Source organism: Melitaea cinxia, chromosome 25, assembly GCF_905220565.1.
Source record: "Melitaea cinxia chromosome 25, ilMelCinx1.1, whole genome shotgun sequence".
NCBI lineage: Eukaryota > Metazoa > Arthropoda > Insecta > Lepidoptera > Nymphalidae > Melitaea > Melitaea cinxia.
Window position 1 is genome coordinate 7445090 of NC_059418.1, and position 20972 is coordinate 7466061.

At 36.1% G+C, this 20972-nt stretch overlaps 1 protein-coding gene across 2 annotated transcripts; it reads right to left on the minus strand.

The window, feature by feature from the left end:
- Window positions 1-2876: 2876 nt before the first annotated feature.
- On the minus strand, window positions 2877-12072 carry LOC123665988 (EEF1A lysine methyltransferase 2). 2 transcript variants are annotated; one of them, XM_045600205.1, is made up of 5 exons: window positions 12051-12072; window positions 10820-11020; window positions 9748-9884; window positions 3430-3586; window positions 2877-3063 (listed from the first exon to the last, which is right to left on the minus strand). In XM_045600205.1, the coding sequence occupies exons 2-5, from the start codon at window positions 11010-11012 to the stop codon at window positions 2897-2899; spliced, it is 654 nt and encodes a 217-aa protein (XP_045456161.1). In that variant the 5' UTR covers window positions 11013-11020; window positions 12051-12072; the 3' UTR covers window positions 2877-2896. The 2 variants fall into 2 exon arrangements, with proteins under 2 accessions (XP_045456161.1, XP_045456162.1); XM_045600206.1 differs by lacking the exon at window positions 12051-12072 and having other exon boundaries at window positions 10820-11380.
- Window positions 12073-20972: the final 8900 nt, after the last annotated feature.

A 20972-nucleotide genomic window follows, 5' to 3' on the forward strand; every position in this document is an offset into this window, starting at 1 on the left:
TCGTACCATTACATTCTCTCTCTCAAAACTGAATTTTTGCCCTAAATTTCTGAACCTGAAAGCGCGATTAAAAAAAAATGAGTTCTTAAAATTTAAACGTGCATTTTAAAATATTTTAATATTCAAGAAAAACGTGAATCGCAGAAGGTTACAGGCTATATTGTAACGTTATGTTACGATTAATACATGATCAGTTACCATAGACGTTGATATCGGTGAAAATGGATCTTGAAAAGTGTAAAATTATTTTCTTTAATGGGAAATATATTATGTAGATTAAATAGAAGAGTATAATTTATTGAGATGTTGGAACTGTACAAAATGGATTTGTATCCATTTTCTGCAGCATTAGTTTAGACTTTAGACACAAGATCCGATATAAGTGTATAATGAAGCCGGATTCGGTTTTCAGATTTGGTTAATCGGATTGCAATCCCTAATTAATTACCATTTATAAGATACAGACAAAACATCAGGCTAATAGAAGCATTAGTTTAGTCACGAGGAGAGGTTTAATTTTTTTATTTTTAAACTGTAGAACCGCGATGTAGTGTACATAAATTTTATATGTATTTTAGTTGTTGTAACATATTTATATGTAAGGGCCATCCATAAAATATGCCACGACAATTACACCTCCCCCGCCTTCATCCACCCCCCACTAAGTCAAACTTTAAATTACACTAACAAATATTACGTTACAAAAGCTAGGCCCTCCCCTACATTAATGATTTACTGATTATAATAGCTTAAGTTGAATATATTTTTGATGTAAAACTTCCTTACGCACGTTCGACTTGGGAAGTAGGTTAGCTAGTGAATGTGTGACGAGCGCGTTACGTAAAGTGTGATCGGGTGAGGCGAACGGAAGTTGAGAGGGACTTCAGTCGTGTGGTCTAAAGAACACTCGTTTTTTTTATTTTGAGATATACCAAAAAATCTTCCCTTTGACAGACCTATCTCCCTTATTTACAAACGTATTTTATGGATAACCCCAAATTAGAAATATGCTCGTACTTTTATAAAATAAAAAATCTATGATGAGGTATTTGTACTGGCGCACATATTACTTTTATTTAAAGAATTTTTACGTAGAAAATTTTGATGTTAAACGAAATTATGCTGTAAGCGTGAAAATGATTTTAAGTTGTAGGATAAAAAATACGGTGATAGAAGTATGTAATGCAAAATATTTATAATAATTTATTAAAATTGTAAGAAGAAATGTTTAATAAAATAATTGAACATGATATATTTTGTTTTATTTGTATTTATTAGGAATAATTTGAGTTTTTAAGGATTTTTTTTAAAATGTAGTTTAAGGCAGATATGAATTAATTTTATTTGACTGTTGCAGATACATGCATATTTTATTTAATAGTCATGAGATTTAATTTAACAGGCAAAATGAAGAGTTAAAATATATATATATATATATTATAATATTTTATATTTTTTGAAGTTGATGTGAGATTATCGATTAGCCCCTCGGTTGAAATGAGATTTGGTGAGATTTCATTGGACCTCTCCCCACCCGTTCTGAGCTCACGTAATTAATAGATGTCCCCCGACTTCAACAAAGGAAGAAATTCTTAATTTGACTGTATTTTTTACGTATGTTACCTCATAAATTTTTAACCGACTTCAAAATAAAGAGGAGGTTACTCAATTCGACTGTATATAATTTTTTTATGTATGTTCGGGAATAACTTCGTCGTTTATGAACCGATTTTGATAATTCTTTTTTTGTTGGAAAGGAGATATCCCTAGTTTGGTACCATGATAAGGGAACCAGGATCTGATGATGGGATCCTAGGGAAATCGAGGGAAACTCTCGAAAATCCGCATAACTTTTTACTGGATGTACCGATTTTGATGATTTTTAACTTAATCGAAAGCCGATGTTTATCATGTGGTTGTTAAATTTCATCGAGATCTGATTACAACTTTTGGAGTAATCTTTGATAATGCGTATTTACTTGACTATTTTTTCGTATACCTACGTTGTATTACTTGTCGATATAATTGAAGTCGGATTTTCTTCGTTTGCCTGTAAACACAATTATTAGGTACTGGTCGGACCGATTTTGACGGTTCTTTTTTTAAACGAAAGGTGCTTGTGATGTGATCTCGTTTAAAGATCGAGACCTGATGAGAACTTTTTTAATGTATCTGTAATAATGCGTATTTACTTTACTATTTTTACGTCTACTTACGTTGCTGGTCGACGTTATTGAAGTCCCCTTTTTTCGTTTGCGAGCAAAAAAATAATATGTCGCTATTAAACCAATCAATCAATCAAAATGATATTTATTGTAGACGTTAACGAGAATTAGTTTCGGTGGTTGTCATTGACCGAGTTCAATGAACCGACCTTGACACGCTATTGTTTTCGTTTTTACTTGGAATTCGTTTGTTAATTGTTGTCAATTCTCATGAAATACTTTTTATTATTGTTTACTGTTACTTAATGCATATATTTATTTAATTGGTGTAGAGTTTAGCCTTTAAACAGAGTAGCTTCTTGTCGACACTTCTCTGTACAAATTACATTCCAATTCGGTGGTACAGAGGGAATGATCCAGCCTGTGACATTGTCATAATTAAGCCTCTTTCACAATATAGGAGAAGGGTCTGAGTTTAATCCACCACGCTGCTTTACTGCGGGTTGGCGGCGGGGTATATTCCTTATGTGTAACGACCGCTATCAGGAGTACCTATATGGTAACAACCGGGACCGACAGCCTAACGTGTTCTCCGTCTGTTAATGGTATGTAATGTATGTGGTTTAATTTAATGCCTTTGCTTGTATCCTGATTAATACAATGCAAATAGCTAAATGACTTATTTTTAAAACACGAAAAAAATAACAAATATAAATATATATTTTTTAATTTTATTCAAAAACATTTTTCTCAAACACCATAGACGATACAACGCTGCCGACTTTCCCGCCAAATTTGAACTGTGGCGTCGGTATCACGCATTTTAATTTCAATTTTTCTTGAAAATGTTTTAATAATTCACTTTCTGTCCAATTACATGACGTTATTACAAATATACCTGTAACAAAAAATAATATTATTATTTAATGCAACTAATTTTATTTCATTAAGGCACTCACGTAAAAAACAATTGAGATTAGTATAAGTATATATATATATATATATATATATATATATATATATATATATATATATATATATAAAACTGAAGAGCTTGCCTGAACGTGTTAATCTTATAAATTACTGGTTCAAATTGGAAAATTCTTAGAATTTAATTGGTCATTTATCGAGAAAGGGTAGCCTGGCCAAAGTAGCGTAAGTCAGAGTGGCGTAAGTCAAAAGTAGCGTAAGTCAGAGTAGCGTAAGTAAAGGTACACATCGGGGTAGCGTAAGTCGAAGTGTAACTGTGTTATAACATAATTACCATTATCCTGCAACATTTCAACCACTTGTTCGATGTACTTCTGTCTGTGTTCCCTAGGGTTGTCCGGGTTTAGCGATATCGCGTCATACGTTCCTTTATCGTGGACCAAACCAAATTTTCCTAATGTAACCACGTCATTGTTTATTATATCAAACACCTGAAAACAAAATAATAATTTTGAAGTAAAACTTCTTTATGCACGTTGGACTTGGGGGTAAGCTGGTGAATGCGTGACAAGAGTGATAACGAAATATGTGATCGGGCGAGGCGAGCGGAGCTAGAGATTTTCAAATTTTCTTTCTCTCATAGCCAGTAACGTTTCGTATATCTAAGACACAGAGCAGGCCTGTTGTGCAGAAGTTTCACTTCAGTCGTGTAGTTTAAAGCACACTTTTTTTATGAGAGATTATTTTCACCAATATTAATAATAAATAAATAAATAAAGGTAAGTTAAAGTAGTAGATAGTAGTAGGAAGTAGATAGTAGGCCTTTTATGCATCCAGCTATTAACTTTTAGAACCTATGTGTAGGATTATCTTTATCCGCAACTGGTGAGGCCCTTAGAGTATTAGACTATTCTTAATATATATTCACACTAGGGGACACCCGGCAGTCGTTGTCCGGCCCGGAAGACAGCTACCGAATTTGGTTGCTGACATACCAATAGCAGCGCCACCTACCGGGTCCAATTGTGTTTTCAAACCATCCATGAACCCATACAAATATACGTTTAAAATTTTAACCAAATCGGTTCAGCCGTTTAGGAGTTCAGTAACAAAGGCACTGAAGCAGTGGCGTAGCGCGGTTGTCGGCCGCCCGGGGCGGCAGAAAATTTTGCGGCCCTCTTATTTAGATTTTTTTTTTTTGGTAGTTTATTTATTTCAACAGTAACAATGCCATTAAACCCTTATTTTGTTTGTCTTGGCATATTTCGAAGTTCTATATTTTAAAACTTACAACAAGAAAAGAAATATATTAAAATATTTATGCGTGCTACAATCAGTCAGATATTTCAGTTTAATGTATGCATTACATACATTTTTTTTATGTCACTAGGTCGGCAAACAAGCGTACGGCTCACCTGATGGTAAGCGGTTACCGTAGCTTATAGACAACTGCGACACCAGAAGCATCGCAAGCGCGTTGCCGACCCAATCCCCAATCCTCCCAGGAGCTCTGGTCACCTTACTCACCAACAGGAACACAATACTGCTTGAAAACAGTATTATTTAGCTGTGATCTTCTGTAAGGTCGAGGTACTACCCCAGTCGGGCGGCTCCATATTTTGAGCAGGAAATTCCTGCTGTGCCCTACCTCAGTTATAGAGAACTCTTCGGTAAAAACAGTTATCATTATTTTGCATTGTACAGGTTATATCTATGCATCTAAACAAATAAAAAAAATTGGTGTGTCTGTTTGTAATATTCAAATAACCGCTTTTTACTAAATGCATATGGACGGATACAATACACGGTACACATACCAAAATAATATTTTTTACAAATTTTGTTTGTCTGTCTGTTTGTTCCGGCTAATCTCTGAAACGGCTGGACCGATTTTGACGGACTTTCACTGGTAGAGCTGATGTAATAAGGAGTAACTCAGGCTACTTTTATTTTAGACATTTATTTAATTTTATAACTGTAAACTGAACAAAAACTTTTTTTTTTAATTCCACGCGGAAATGAAATCGCGGGCACACCTAGTTTTAAATAAAAAAATTCTCCTCGAACGCATAGGCCAATCGAGTGAAAGAGAGATAAGATGCGGCGTAGGCGTACAATGAGCGTAACGCTAAAATGAGTTAACAGGTTGAATGCCGGAATCCCCGCGCGGAGTTGGCATGAAATCCGTTACAGTGCCGCCGACTCCGCGCGGGGGTGCCTAGCCGTTACGTTTCTAAACCTCAGTTTGCCGCCGGCATCGTAGGTGGGCGGTTGTTTCGCGGTTGGCGTGAGCCTATAGCCTAGCGTACGTCGTAAAATAATTTTGGTTTTTTATTTGCTTATTTTTTATGAGAGCCATGGACGCTGAAACTCCGCGTTCATCATTTGGCAAACAGCGACGTAAACGCCGTCTTGTGTTTGTTTCATCACCCGAAACATCAGAAAATGAAGAGCCTGCAACGACCTTGGTACGTACTAAGTATACATTAGGAACTGAAATATCGAAAAATGAAGAATCTGCGACTACTACCTTACCACGTACTCGTAAATTAGGAAAGGAAAATACAGCAATTCCAGATTCTGAGATTACAGAGATTCTTGAACAAATTGACTCTGACTTTAGTGACTCGTCTTTGGATAACTATCAACCACATTCAACTGATTCGTCGTCTTCAGACTCTGAAAATACAGACTTTGAAGATAGTCAAGCCGAGTGCTCTGCCCCAGACGAACAGCCTCAATCGTCAGCGTCTCTCCAAGTTGAGCAGTATTTGGCATCAAAAATAAATGTTCCTGGACCGTCTCAAGGGCAAAGAGCGCTAGAAAGACCATCTGTACCTTGGTCAACAATAAATGAAGGTATGAAGACTTTTGATTTCCTGGAAACGGAAAACGTTGGTTTGAAAGTGCTGGTTTCTAATGAGTCAAAAGCTATAGATTTTTTAAGTTTATTTCTGGATGATGAATTTCTGACATATATTGTTCGAGAAACTAATAAGCATGCTATTGATGTTTTGACGAAGCCAGGAGTTACGCTAAAATCAAGAATAACGGACTGGAAAGACACAAATGTCGCTGAGATAAAAGTATTTTTTGGCATAATTTTACATATGGGCATTATTCGTCTTAATCGTTTGACGGACTACTGGAAAACGGATCGATTATTCAACATTCCAATTTTCAGACAGTATATGTCGCGGAACAGGTTTTTGTTGCTGTTCAGATGCTTGCATTTTTCCAGCTCATCAGCTGGGGGATTGAGCAAAGTCGAGAAATTGATCGAACGATTTAATGACAAGATGAATTATCTAATATGCGCTCAGAAAGAATTATCACTTGACGAAAGCATGATTCTCTACAGAGGTCGTTTATTTTTTAGACAATTTATAAAAAACAAAAAACACAAATATGGAATGAAGCTGTACATGCTTACAGAACCCGATGGCCTTGTTCTAAGACTGCATCTGTATGGAGGCTCGGCCGATATAACAAGTGGAAAAGGCCACACAGAAAAGGTGGTGCTACATCTATTGAAAGATTTCCTAGGGAAAGGCCATTCAGTTTATATGGACAATTTTTACAATAGCTATAATTTAGCCGCGAAGTTGCTTACTCACAAGACTTACTGTACTGGAACTCTGAGAAAAAAACGTGAATTCAATCCTGAGATTGTGAATAGTAAAATGAAAAAGGGAGATAATAAATCTGTATTTCATAATGGCATTCACATTGGATGCTACAGGGATAAACGATACATTCCCTACATATCAACAGAACATGATGATGAAATGGTTACGGTGACCAATAAAAGGGGAATCTCAAAAGAGAAACCAAAAGCTTTAGCTTTTTATAATCGGTTTATGTCTGGCATTGACAGGCAAGATCAAATGTTGTCGTACTACCCGTGTGAAAGGAAAACGCTGCGGTGGTATAAAAAGTTCCTCATACATGTATTTCAAATACAAATTTTGAATGCCTACATTTTATACAACAGATTTTCTGGGAAACACTTGAATATGTACGACTTCAGGATGTCCCTCATAAATGAGTTATTACCTCCAAAAGAGTGTTCAGTTTCAACAAGCTCACTGGTTCCCACTCGTTCGGAACGTGTTCACAAATTAACTAAAATAGAAAATAAAACTGAAGAAACTAAAAAAGATGCACCTGGACACGTTCGAAAAATTAATAGAGTAAAACGAAAAGTTTGTCGGCAATGTACCGCTGTAAGAAAAATTCGCAAGCAGACACGCTACCACTGTGTTTTGTGCTTAGAGCAGCCTGGGCTATGTGATCAGCAGTGCTTCGATGCATATCATGCTGGTCGATTTACGACGAATTAAATTTTGAAGTTTTATTTTTTAATTTTTTTTTAAATTATGATAAGTTTTGTAATTTTATTACTTATTTCAATTTTCTGATTTTATTTTTTCTAAAAATGATACTAATTGGACACTTAAATTGACGTTTTGTTACTAATTATTGATTTTCTCAATTTTAATATAATTGCTAAGAATAGTATATGTTCATGAAAATCTTTTATTTCAAAATAAAAGCATTCTGTAATAATGTGTCATGTGTTTTATTTCAAAACTGATCTTAAACAGTATTGTTTAGTGCCGAGTGACTCCACGGGGAGTCGACTCCGCGTGGAGTTTCACGGCGTCGTATCTAGAAAAATGTTTGCGCTATGCCGACGACTCCGCGTGGGTACTTGTATATATATATAACTTATATATATACTATATGCTTTGTAACAATGTTTTTACTTTTTTTATATGTATAGGTGCATATTTTTAAAAAAAACAGTAACCGGCATCGCGGATACTTTTTTTTTATATGAAGCTAAATTCCGGCATTCAACCTGTTAAAATTGTCACACGACCTCGCGGAGCATTATTTTCAGAGTAAAAAAAATTATATAAATAATAGAGTTAGAGTTCCGGGAGGCGAAATTTTTTTATTCGAAATTTTCTCCTCTTTCAGGATCTTTTTTAAAATTCCTCGAATATCATTATTTTAGATTTTATTAATGAAAAACTAAATACCTTCTTTATCTTATTTTGTAAATAAATAACAATCGCAATTTTTTTATGTGCTAGTAAACCCTTAAAAAACATTTTTTTAGACGGCATTCCGAATATAATGAGCTATCACACATATTTTTAGGAGCTTTATTTCTATTGAACACGTTTTTGAACTTGTTGACTAGACTATTTGTACGAAACCCTTCGTACGCGAGTGTAAAACTCGCATATTGGCGGTTTTTTTATTTTAATAAATCAAAGTTTGAACAACACATCAAACATTCCAAGATAAAATTACATAAATATAATATTTAATACTCACAGAGTTGAAAAATTCAATTTTTCACAAAGTTGTTGAATTATTTCACAACCACTACACCTATTTATTTGCACAAAAATCACAATTTGGAAAGTGTAACATAATTAAGATATGTGAAATGGACAACTCCATCCATCAATAAAATTTTCTTCGAATTGTCAAACTTTTTCAAAGAATCGCGTACATCCCCGTACCTTAAAGGGACTTCCCCGTACGTGAAATAAACTATATTCAACTTTATATACAGGATGTAAGGGGCAGCTATCTTTTTACTTAGCCAGTATACTCATAACACTATTCTGAGTTAAGAAGTAGTGAAATTTCTTGTCAGAAAATTTTGAAATTTCTTAATTTTTTTGGTAGGTTTATTATTGGCTCTTCGCTTTTTTACGTGGTTCCAAATTCAACAACGATATTTGTGTGGCTAGAATAAGAGCAATAGAAATAGTTATTAACCACAGAATACGATTTTAGATGAATAAGTGCGATTTTTCACTCACCGGAGAGGTATGAAAAACCTCCAGATCTTTAATTCTTTATCTCTATGGTTTTGCGATAAAAAATTCACGTTGTCTGATACTCAGAATAATGGTCCAAATTAATGGTTTCAATTAAAGGATAGCTGTCTTCTTGTATGTAATAGAAGTCATTCTCGCTGATTATACAAGTAAAAACGTTGCCAGTTGCTACAAAATATCATTGAAAGAAAAGGGATTCCCCAACTTCGCCATAAAATAAGTAATTAAAAATTCCGTGCTCCTTTTGAATTGAATTGAATTTGTAGTTTCGATAAAAATAATGCAACAAAACATGGTTAAAATCTTTACAGAATATTTTTATTATGTAAGTATTGTTAAATTTTGCCACCCCTAAAAAAGTGCCGCCCGGGGCGGGCCGCCCCTACCACTACGCTACGCCACTGCACTGAAGATATATATATAAAGATATCGTTTAGCTTCATTTGATTAAGTTAGTCATATCTTACCTGCTGTGTGGTTACGGCAATAAAGAATATAGCCTCCCCCTATTTTCCCATGGATGTCGTAAGAGGCGACTCAGGGATAACAGAGTTCCACTACCACCTTAGAACTTAAAAAGCCGACCGATGGCGGGGTAACTATCTGCTGACTACCAAATACACAGGCGGAAGACGGGCAGTAGCATCTTCTGTGCGACGAAACCAGCCCTGCGGTCACCAACCCACCAGCGTGATGACTATGGGCAATACACAAGAGTTCACGCCATTTTTGGCGCTTACTGTCCAGCAGTGGACTGAGATAGGCTGAAATGAGTGAGTGAGTCATACCTTGAACTTTATTATGGGAAATTCATTTTTGTTAACTTTTTCAGCTAATGTCACAGCTTCCTCACAGTAATCGATTCCTAATAAATTTGTGAAACCATTTCTCGCTAGCTCTGATAGTGTGTAACCATTACCGCAACCTGAAAAATTAGAATTTACCATTGAATCTTTAACTGAGGTGGGGGGCACAGCAGGAATATCCTACTCAAAATATGGAGCAGCCCGACTGGGGTAGTACCTTGATCTTACAGAAGATCACAGCTAAAAAATACTGTTTTCAAGCAGTATTGTGTTCCTGTTGGTGAGTAAGGTAACCAGAGCTCCTGGGGGGGGAGATTGGAGATTGGGTCGGCAACGCGCTTGCGATGCTTTTGGTGTTGCAGGCGTCTATAAGCAACGGTAATCTCTTACCATCAGGTGAGCCGTACGCTTGTTTGCCAACCTAGTGATATAAAAAAAATCCATTTTTTTGCAGTGAAAACTTCTTTTTCGTGGTTCGCGCGCAACGGGCGTGTGGTGTGCGCGTTAGACGTGTTTGGGATGGGTGAAATCTCGTGCGTTCGCGTCACCAACGTGCATGAATTTTCACTTCTATTGGCAATCTATAACTGCCATTTTTTTTTTTTGTAAGTTAGTGTATTGCTATTTTTCTTATGTAATTTAAAATGTGAGAAGCGAGAAAGAGAAAATATTATTTCAATTTTGAAACTAATCATTCTTATGGAGTAATCCGCAGTTGCATGTTGGGTCTGACACATACTTTTTTAAACGGACTTCAAAAAAAAGGAGGTCTTAATTTGATTGTATTTTTTTTTTAGTGTGTTATGTCTGTGTGTATGTGTATTGGTGTTAGAATTCAGTATCATATTATGAGTCAAAAAATACTGTCTAAGCTGATAAATATTATAACTTTTAATGAGGTAAGGCACTGCACAATATATCCTGCTCGAAATCTGGAGCAGCCCGTCTAGAGAAGAACTTTAACTTTCAGAAGATTACAGCTAAATACACTCTAAAGTAGTGTTGTGTTCCGGTGTGAGTAAGGTAACAAATCTTTCAAAATCTTTACACCTACCCAGATCAACGATTGCTGTATTTTTATCAATGCCCAAATCACATATCCAGTTGATAACTCTTATTGCGCTGTCTTCACCGAACCAGACGTCGCCGGGATCACCATGGTCCTCATAATTATGTATTTCCTTTATGTAAGTTTCTTGCCAGTATTTCTGTGTACCCAGTTCTGATGAATCAAGTTCTTCGTCCATTTTTTTTTCTGTGAAAAGATTTTCTATTATTATTTTAGAAGTAGAGATAAGTGAATTTGGTTTAGTTTTTATTTTTTATTTTTGGCCAGTTGCATGATACAGGTAAGATTTCTTTTTTAAATTAAGAAGTAGTTTGAGAATCATTGAATATGTTTTTTTTTTTAATTTCCAGGCTGACATTTTTTATTTTTATTATTGTTGTGAGAATTTTTTTTCTCTGGTTTCCCTTCAAAACGTATAAATCATTTGTTTTTGGATCAATTTTTTTTTAATTTTTAGCTTGATTGATTACTAAGATATGATGACTTTTTTTTTAAAATAAAGAAGCAATTATCATTGTTCATTCATTACAGCCTATACAGTCCACTGCTGGACATAGGCCTCCACAAAATTACGCCAAAAATAACGTGAACTCATGTGTTTTGCCCATAGTCACCACGCTGGGCAGGCGGGTTTGTGACCGCAGGGCTGGCTTTGTCGCACCGAAGACGCTGCTGCCCGTCTTCGGCCTGTGTTTTTCAAAGCCAGCGGTTAGATGGTTATCCCGCCATCGGTCGGCTACTTAAGTTCCAAGGTGGTAGTGGAACCTTGTTATCCCTTAGTCGCCTCTTACGACACCCACGGGAAGAGAGGGGGTGGCTATATTCTCTATTCTTGTACTTGGCTCAATTTTTTTAAATTTGTGGTCTGAATTTTCTCGATATTGCGATTTGAAGATATAACCTAAAAAATTAAATTCAATTTCTTTTCTTAAATTAAAACTTAGTTATAAAAGTTCATAAAGAAACATGAATATTAAGGTTAAATTGAGAATCTTTTTACACAGCAATAAGCATGTACCGTCATGAATTAGTGATTCTTAACAAGTATAATGAAAAAACAACTTTATCGGATTTTGGGGGAGAACATCCTCCGTAACCGTGGTTGCTGTAAAGTATCCGAAACGTCGGGCATCTAAAAAACTTAATAAAGCGCGATAAAATCCGAAAAATTTATTTCATTTCAGATTTTTAACCATTTAATTTTTTTTTCACGCACCTCACAATATTTTCTTCAAAATTCTATTTTTATTAAATTACTTAATCACAGTATTAAATAAAGTTTCATATAAAATTTTAATATTCTACATTCGTAATATATTTTTTTAACGCTTAGAACAATTTTTCAAGAATAGTTGGAAGATTTGTGATGTTTTTATTTGCAATTTGACACTAACTAAATAATGTTGTTATATAAAAAAATTGCTTTTATACTAAAATTTAAAATTTGTTCAACAATTTTTGACAAGATCGTCTTTGCCTTTATTAATAAAGTTAATTCTAACTTGTTGTTATAACATGAAAGTATTAAATAAATTAATAAATTTTATTTTAAGATTATTCTTACAGCAGACTGCCTATTTTAAGAATGGAACAATTATTTAAAATAATACAAACCTTTTTAACTGATGTAGGGCACAGCAGGAATATATTGCTCAAAATATGGAGCAGCTCGAGTGAGGTACAGCTAAATAATTCTGTTTTCAAGCAGTATTGTGTTCCTGTTGGTGAGTAAGGTGACCAGAGGTTCCTGCGGTCACCAAACTCTATTTTTTAATAAAGCTTAGTGGCAAGACAACGTTTATTGGGTCAGCTGGTATACATATAATCACATCATCATCATCATTTCAGCCTATCACAGTCCACTGCTGGACATAGGCCTCCACAAGTTCGCGCCAAAAATGGCGTGAAATCATGTGTTTTGGCCATAGTCACCACGCTGGGCAGGCAGGTTGGTGACCGCAGGGCTGGTTTTGTCACACTGAAGACGCTGCCGCCCGTCTTCAGCTTAGTCGCCTCTTACGACACCCACGGGAAGAGAGGGGTTGGCTATTTTCTTTACCACCCTAGCCACACAGCGAAAAAATATATAATCATAATTATATGTACATATAAATTTTTTAGGTTGTCAAATAAATTCCATAGCTTAAATTGAATTACTTAAAATGTAACCAGCAATATATAAATATGAAATGAAATTGTAACGAAGGAAATACTTTTAATTTCACTGTTATATATAATTTTAATACAAATCATATGTAATTATGAATTATATAATTTTATCTACTAAGAAAAAATACTAACTTCAATTATATTTCAAACTAGCAACACTGAAACATTAACTGTCTATTTATTTTACGGTGATCATAAAAAATATAATAATTTAGAATCATTGCGTTTACCGAATAATGCACTCACCGTTATCTCGGCGGGAATAATTCAACAGTTATATGTTATAAAAATCATGTGACTGAGTGTTTGTGTTGAAAAAAGTAGTTATTTTAATTATAAAATTAAATATCTCTGCCTGAGGCGAAATTAAAAAATTAATCAATAGTTTTTATGATATGCATTAGTGTTTATTGTGAACGTGCTTGTGTATATAAACTAATTAATATTCTGTTAGTGAAGTATTTACATAACGTTCGAAGATTTTTCGGAATAAGATTTTTTTCTGCACTGGTAAGTGGGAATACGTAAAAAAAAATTATCGGTGCCTACCGATATTATAAAAAAATAATTCTTTTAACGTTTACAGTATTTTCGTAATTTATATAGGTACATTTGATTTTTTTGAATTAAAAATTTTAATTATTCAATTAAATTTTTGTCTTTTATTTAATCGAAATTTAAAAAAATTTATATTTATTTAGTTATTTTTTAATTTATTTATTAGGCTGTAAGAAATACTTATTCTAAATTTATAAGTGGACAAAAAATTTGTTATTTTATATTAACATACCTCTGAACACTAAACAATTTTTTTTTTTTTTATTATGCATCAAACTATAAAAAAATGTTGCCAATAAAATCATAATTACTTTTTAAAATAGCTATTAATAAAATGATTAAACATTTTAATGATAATTTTCATTTTATTGACAATACATGATTAGATTTAAAAAAAAAAACATTATGATATAAAACCTCTATATATATAAAAAAAAAAAAATCTAATTCTAATTGGAAATAAAAACATATTTATTATATTGAAATAAAACAACTCATTGTGTAGTTTAATTTAATCTCTGAAATCCTTCCAATATTTAAATGTTTGTTTAAAAAAAAAAATTGATTGTTTGATGTAGACTGTAACATCTCACTTTTGGACATATGCATCTATCTCCATGTAGCATGGAGGATTGGAGTTAATCCACTACTCTGCTCCAATAATTTTTGCCAGATATATTCCCTACTATGACTAAAAAATTTTATAAAAATACGTTCAATAACATATATTATATTTGGCTGACTTGTACCTATATAATAAAAAAAATGCACGATTTTCTTAAATTGTAGGCAAAATTCAATTAAAAAACTTTAAGCTTGAGTATCTCAAAATTTTTTATGAAACCTGGTATGTTCACACCCCGCTTGCCCAGTGTGGTGACTATGGGCAATATACCCAATTATTCAGATATAGGCACTTTGGCCCTGAGTTCCCGACAGTCCCACTATTGATTGCCAGTGGGGCTGGGTGGGGACTGTGGAGGACCGGAATATTCAGCGCGAAATTGGGGAGGCTTATGTCTAGCAGTGGACTGAGAAAGCTGAACTGATAGTATGTCCTAGATAAGAAATAATCCATACTATCTAGAAATATACTACTGTACTGTGTGGCTACGGTACTAAAGAATATAGCCACCCCCTCTCTTCCCGTGGGTGTCGTAAGAGGCGACTAAGGGATAACATAGTTCCGCTACCACCTTGGAACTTGAAAAGCCGACCGATGGCGGGATAACCATCCAACTGCTGGCTTTGAAATACACAGGCCGAAGACGGGCAGCAGCGTCTTCGGTGCGACAAAGCCAGTACTGCGGTCACCAACCCGCCTGCCCAGCGTGGTGACTATGGGCAACACACATGAGTTCACGCTATTTTTGGCGTAAACTTGTGGAGGCCTATGTCCAGTAGTGGACTGTAAAGGCTGTAATGATGATCTAGAAATATTATATAGAGGAAAGATTTGTATTTTTAACAGACTTCATAAAAAGAAGGTCTCAACTGGGCTGTATTTTTTTTTTTTTTTGAGTGTGTTTTCCTATATAATTTAACTGGGTGTACCGATTTTAATAATTCTTTTTTTTTTTAAAGCACCAGTTTGTCATGTGACCACATGCCATGCCATTTAAATTTTAATGAGTACTAGCTGAGTTATCTTAAATAATGCGTATTTATTTGACTATTTTTCCATCTACCTTCATTGTATTTATTTAGTAAGAACCACCAACAGAATTACATGTATTACTTGTCGATGTACACTGTAGTCAGTTTTTTTTTTTTTCGTTTGCAAGCAAACGATTATGTAAAATAAACTATTGCAAACAAGAAATGACTAAAACTTGTTTTATTAATGTTAATTTAAAAGAAAAAAAAAACAAAGCTGACAAGTTAGAAGCAGGTGGATAATGTTTTACTGCTATTAAGTAGGTAACATTGTATATATATAATCCACCCACTTTCAACTACACGTCAACCCCGTCCCTAAATTAAAAAAAAAAATACAAATTTTTTTGGTTTTCGATATCTATACTAAGCAATATTATACAGAGAAAAAACTATGTGAATTTTTGAATCAAATTCAAAGAAAAAGTTAGTTTCAAATTTTCAATATCATTTCTGTTTGAACATCTGTTTGGAATTTAACAATTCGTAAGTAATTGATTCGTAAATGTATGTTTTCAATCAGTCGAGGATTTTTTTTTAAATAATTAAAAAAAATGTAATGAAAAAGTTTTTAAAAAAGGCTTTTGTTTTTTTTTTTTGACGCCACTGTTAATGTTATAACAACTAATTTCCATTATTTAGTTATGGGCACGAAATGCTTGTTGCCATGGATATTTAATTCACCATGACCTTCAGATAACAATGAGAATTCCGTACAGTTAGCAGTTGTGAAATAGTAATTAATAATAAAAACTTTGATAAGTCCAAGTCGGTTTTAAGTATGCTGTGGTTCTGTAGAATTTGTAATTTACTCGTATTACAATGCGTTGATAAAAAGTTTAATTGTTGTAGCAAAGCGTTACATGCGGAATAGCGTTATGGAACCCTAATAATAGTATGGGGGTAAAAACAGTTGAATCGATTTAGAACTTGTTCATTACGTAAACGACTATGCATTCCATGTGGCCTCACCTGCGTTTTTATTAACGCTGTTTCGATGATACTGAGGGCCACTTCAGCCGACTAGCCGAATTGAAAAAAGAGGTTTCTCAAATCGACTGTATTTTTAATGACTGTTTTATGTGTACATATAACTTTATAACTTTTTAGGTGTAAATTACCTAACTAATTTTTTTTTTTGAGAAATTATGTAGTCAAGTTACCTACTTGTTTTCTTTTTTTTTTGTATAATAATATCGCCAATATACGAAAAACCGAGCGGTAATCCTAGTCTTATCTACAATATATGTATATTCTAAATGATGTTAGATATAGCCGAAGGCCAAGGGCCTGTTTCACTGTGCCTTTACTGTAGTTTTAAAGATCCGTCAATAGTTTTTAATATATTATTAAAGTAAACTTTCTTTACGAACGCTTGACTTGGGATTTAAGCTGGTGACTGCGTGACGAGAGCGTTATGAAAAGTGTGATCGGTCGTGACACGTAAAAGTTGAGAGGGAGATATAAGATATAAGTTAAATTGAGCTAAAGAAATTTTGGATTGTAACCTGTTGCGCTGGCCGGTGCGGGTTCGATGCCCGCACATGACAAACATTTGTATTGGCCATACAGATGTTTGCCGTGGTCTGAGTGTTTGTGCAGCCCTTGTGGGTCTCCCCACCGTGCATCGGAGAGCACGGTAAGCCGTCGGTCCCGGTTGTTATTATGTACACCTGATAGCGATCGTTACTCATAGTAGGGAATATATCCGCCAACCCGCATTGGAGCAGCGTGGTGGGTTGAGCTCTGATCCTTCTACATGGGGAAAGAGGCCTATGCCCAACAGTGGGATGTTACAGGCTGAAGCGTAAAGAAGTTTTACGTCAGTCGTGTGTGTGTGGTCTAAAGCACACCCGTTTTTTCTTTTTTCCATCGAATTATGAAATATTTCTATTACGCAATTGTGACTTTCAAAGTTGTTGTTTATTAATTGAGATGAAACAGACTCTAAAAACAAAGTATAAAAACAAACCAGCCATTTTTACCCTCTTAATTAAAAAACACAAATAACTTCTTACCAATAGAATTAAACAAGACAACAAGCTTTAAACTCAGAATAAAAATATGGAAAATAAAAAGAATTAAAAAGTTGTAATTTATTAATTGACACGAAACAGATCCTAATGGTCCGGGAGCCAGTGACAGATTTTCATGACCAATTTCCACCCAATCGAAACTTCGTAAGATGTATTAGATATATTATGAATATTTGCGACCGTCAGCTGCGACTCCGTGGGTGGTGTGGGCTATGGCTGCCTCCTACGTATGGAGAAAAAAAAAGTTTTTTCTTAGGATATTCGTAATATTAATCCGTAATGCATTTTACGAAGTTTCGATTGGTAGGAAATAATTGACCAAATTTCTACCTGGCTCTCGGACCATTAGGATCTGTTTCGTTTTTAAATTCTGCTATAAGTCTATTTCATAACTTATTTGCAGGATAAAATTTAACCACAGCCGGTGAAACTGGCCCTAAACGCTTATATTTTCGTTTGGTACTAAAACAGTGTAATGGGCACAAGTCCCTACATCTGACCTTTGAGAACCATCGTACTATGAGCTTCATAAAACTTTCACTAGTTTGTTATGTATGTCTTATGTAATTTATGTTTATAAATGCGGCCATATCGCCTACATACCTGTCTGTCATATATACTAGCTGTCGGCTGTGGCCTTGTTTGTATTGAAATTTTTATGTTATACACTTTTTAACCGACTTTTTGATGTGAACATCTATAGGCGAGGGTAAACCTGATTGTTGGCGTGGTTATACACGCCTTGGCGACGCATCGTCATGCTATATGATGGAATATATGTACTATACTATATAATAATTGAGTTGTCGCGATTTTAAGAAATTTTAATTAATTTTTTTTTTTTTTTTGTATATATAAAGAAAATAAATGTTTATTAAATGTTTCACATCTGCCAGCCGTCACGTGACGGTCCATTTTTTTCATTTGCGTTCTTCAGTTTCTTGCCGATTCTTCTATCCAGAATCTTTGTATATATATACATTCTGAATAGGTGGTAGCTTCACTCTTTAACCGACTTCAAAAAAGTAAGAGGTTCTCAATTCAACTGTATTTTTTATTTGCGTTACCTACTAACCTTACTTTTTACTGGGTATGCTGATTTTGATTATAATTTTTTTTTATCTGAAATCTGAGCACTTCTTTGTATTAATAACAGTAATAACTGCCTACGTTATATTACTTGTCGATGTAATGTTACATATGAGTAGTCCGTTGGCGCAGTTTATAGTGGCCCTGCTTTCTGCTCTATGATTTGTGGGTTCGATTCCGCCCGTCTGGGTGTAATATTTCGACACCAACAATTTATACTACGCCAATTCGACTTTTCGATAAGTTTGTTTTTTTAATGCGAACTTGATAAAATGTGTTATTATATGCAATAAGAAAATTGTGAAATTGCAATGAATAAATTAACTATTGTTGTTGTTGTTGTTGCTGTCCTAAGGTACCCCAGTGGTACAAAGGGCCCTCGTGAGACGTCTCCATCCGCTCCTGTCCTGTGCCTCTCGCTCCACGTCCCTCCAACTAAGCCCGGCCGCTCGCAGCTCGGCGTCGATAGTCCGCTGCCATGTGTGCGCCGGCCGGCCCCGTCTCCTACTCCCGCGCGGCCTCCACGTGAACGCGACCCTGGCGGCGCTGTCCTCTGGTCTTCGGAGGGTGTGTCCTATCCACTTCCACTTCCGCTGAGCAATTTCTTGCTTAATCGGGATTTGGTGGCATCGATTCCAGAGATCCTCGTTGCTGATAGTGTTCGGCCAGAATTTGCGCAGGATGAACCTAAGGCATTTGTTGACGAACACTTGTAGCTTGTGCGTCAGACCCTTTGTCTCTTTCCATGTCTCGCAGCCGAAGAGCAAGACAGACTTCACTAAGGAATCGAAAAGGGAAATCTTGATCCGCCGGGTGAGCACGTTCGAATCCCAGACCGGTTTTAATTGGGCAAAGGTGGCTTTCGCTTTTTTGATTCGCGCGTCGACGTCGTCATCAGAGCCCCCGCTGTTGGTCACGGTGCTGCCGAGATATACAAATTTCGTGACAGTTTCCAGTGGTGCACCGTTGAGTGTGATGGAGCGATTGTCGCATGACTGAACACGCATTTCGACGGTCTTCCTAGTATTGATTCGTAGCCCCTTATCTTGAGCTACCTCTCGTAATGAGTTCAGCTTCATTTGTAGATCGGGCAGTGAAGACGAGATCAACACTATGTCGTCCGCGTATTCGAGGTCCTCCAGGTGCGAGCCATCGCTCCATGCGATGCCTCTAGGTGTCTCGGTTACCTTCCGCATGACGTCGTCGAGCAGGATGACGAAGAGCAGCGGCGACAGGAGGCAGCCCTGTTTGACTCCTGCAGTCATCGAAATTGGTTCCCCTAGGGCTTGGTCGTGCACTACTCTGCAAGTACTGTCATTATATAGGGACTGGATTATACCTATATACTTGCTCGGTATTCCTCTTCGCCTGAGGCTGGACCACAGTGCGCTCCACTTCACGGAGTCGAAGGCTTTTTCGAAGTCGACGAAAGCCAGGAAAAGTTCGGCTCGCCACTCCACGCACGATTCGATGAGTACGCGCAAGGTGTTCGTGTGGTCAGTGCATGAACGCCCAGAACGGAACCCGGCCTGCTCCTCCCGAAGTGTTTTCATAATCTCTGGGGCCATACGGTTGAGAAGTATTTTTTCCAGTACTTTAGTAGCAGTTGGTAAGAGCGTTATGCCTCTCCAGTTATCGCTGACTGACAAGTCACCTTTCTTCGGTACCTTCACGAGCAAACCTTGCTTCCATTCACAGGGGACACGCTCCGTCTCCCAAACGCGCTGCAAGAGGGGACAGAGTATCTCGGCTGACCTAGCCGGGTCCGCCTTAAAGAGCTCCACGTTGATGTTGTCCACTCCTGGCGCCTTTCCTACCTTTAGCTGTTTGATGGCAGCGACTACTTCTGCGTATGTAGGTGGAGTCGTTGGCAGATTCAGGAGTGGTCCTGGGCTGTTCGGAACAGTCGTCGGTTGAGTTTGGCATTGGGTTAATAGGTTGGAGAAGTGCTCGGTCCATCGTTTAAGTTGCTCCTCTGTAGTACAAAGCAGCTGTCCCGTGGCGTCCTTCAGCGGCTTTTTGGAGGGACGTGACTTGTTGCACAAACGCTTAGTGACGTCGTACAACTCCCTCATGTTTGATACCTTGGCTGCTGCGTTGGCCCGGTCGGCTAGCTCGTCGGCGGCGCGTCTAGCCAATTTACGAATTTGGAGACGTATGGCTGCGTATTCTTCATCGAGGGTCTTTTTGGTGGTAAAGTTATTAGCGGCCAGCAGGTCTAGCTTTATACTCTGCCTTTTCTCTATTGCAGACCACAGCTCCTGGGACATCCAAGGTTCTTGTTTGGAGTGTTTATAGCCTAGGGCTTTTTCGCCGGCTTTAGTGAAGGCAGTACGCATACGCTCCCAAGCTTCGTCCATGTCCTCGTCTTCCAGGTCTTTCAAAAGTTAAAATTGGTTGCGAAGGCAGATACTAAACTCCTTTTAAAAATTAACTATTAAAGATACCAAATTTCAAATAAGTTTCTTAATTAATATAAAAGGTATCACGTTTTTCCCTTTTATAAGCCTCTATTGTGAAGTTCACTTTTAAGAGTTAGCTTAGTATAAATTGCTGGTGCCGATTTGTATGTATTTATAAATATTATTTGTATGTATATTTATAAAAAAAAAAATAGCTATATCAACCGG

What these genes read in the sequence shown, in the direction of transcription:
- LOC123665988 (XM_045600205.1), bottom strand. Translation starts at nt 11,012, where the DNA reads ATGGACGAAGAACTTGATTCATCAGAACTGGGTACACAGAAATACTGG. An exon ending in TACAGCAATCGTTGATCTGG is followed by an intron (nt 9,885 to 10,819) that starts GTAGGTGTAAAG and finishes CTAATTTTTCAG; the next exon opens with GTTGCGGTAATGGTTACACA. An exon ending in TTCCCATAATAAAGTTCAAG is followed by an intron (nt 3,587 to 9,747) that starts GTATGACTCACT and finishes TTTTGTTTTCAG; the next exon opens with GTGTTTGATATAATAAACAA.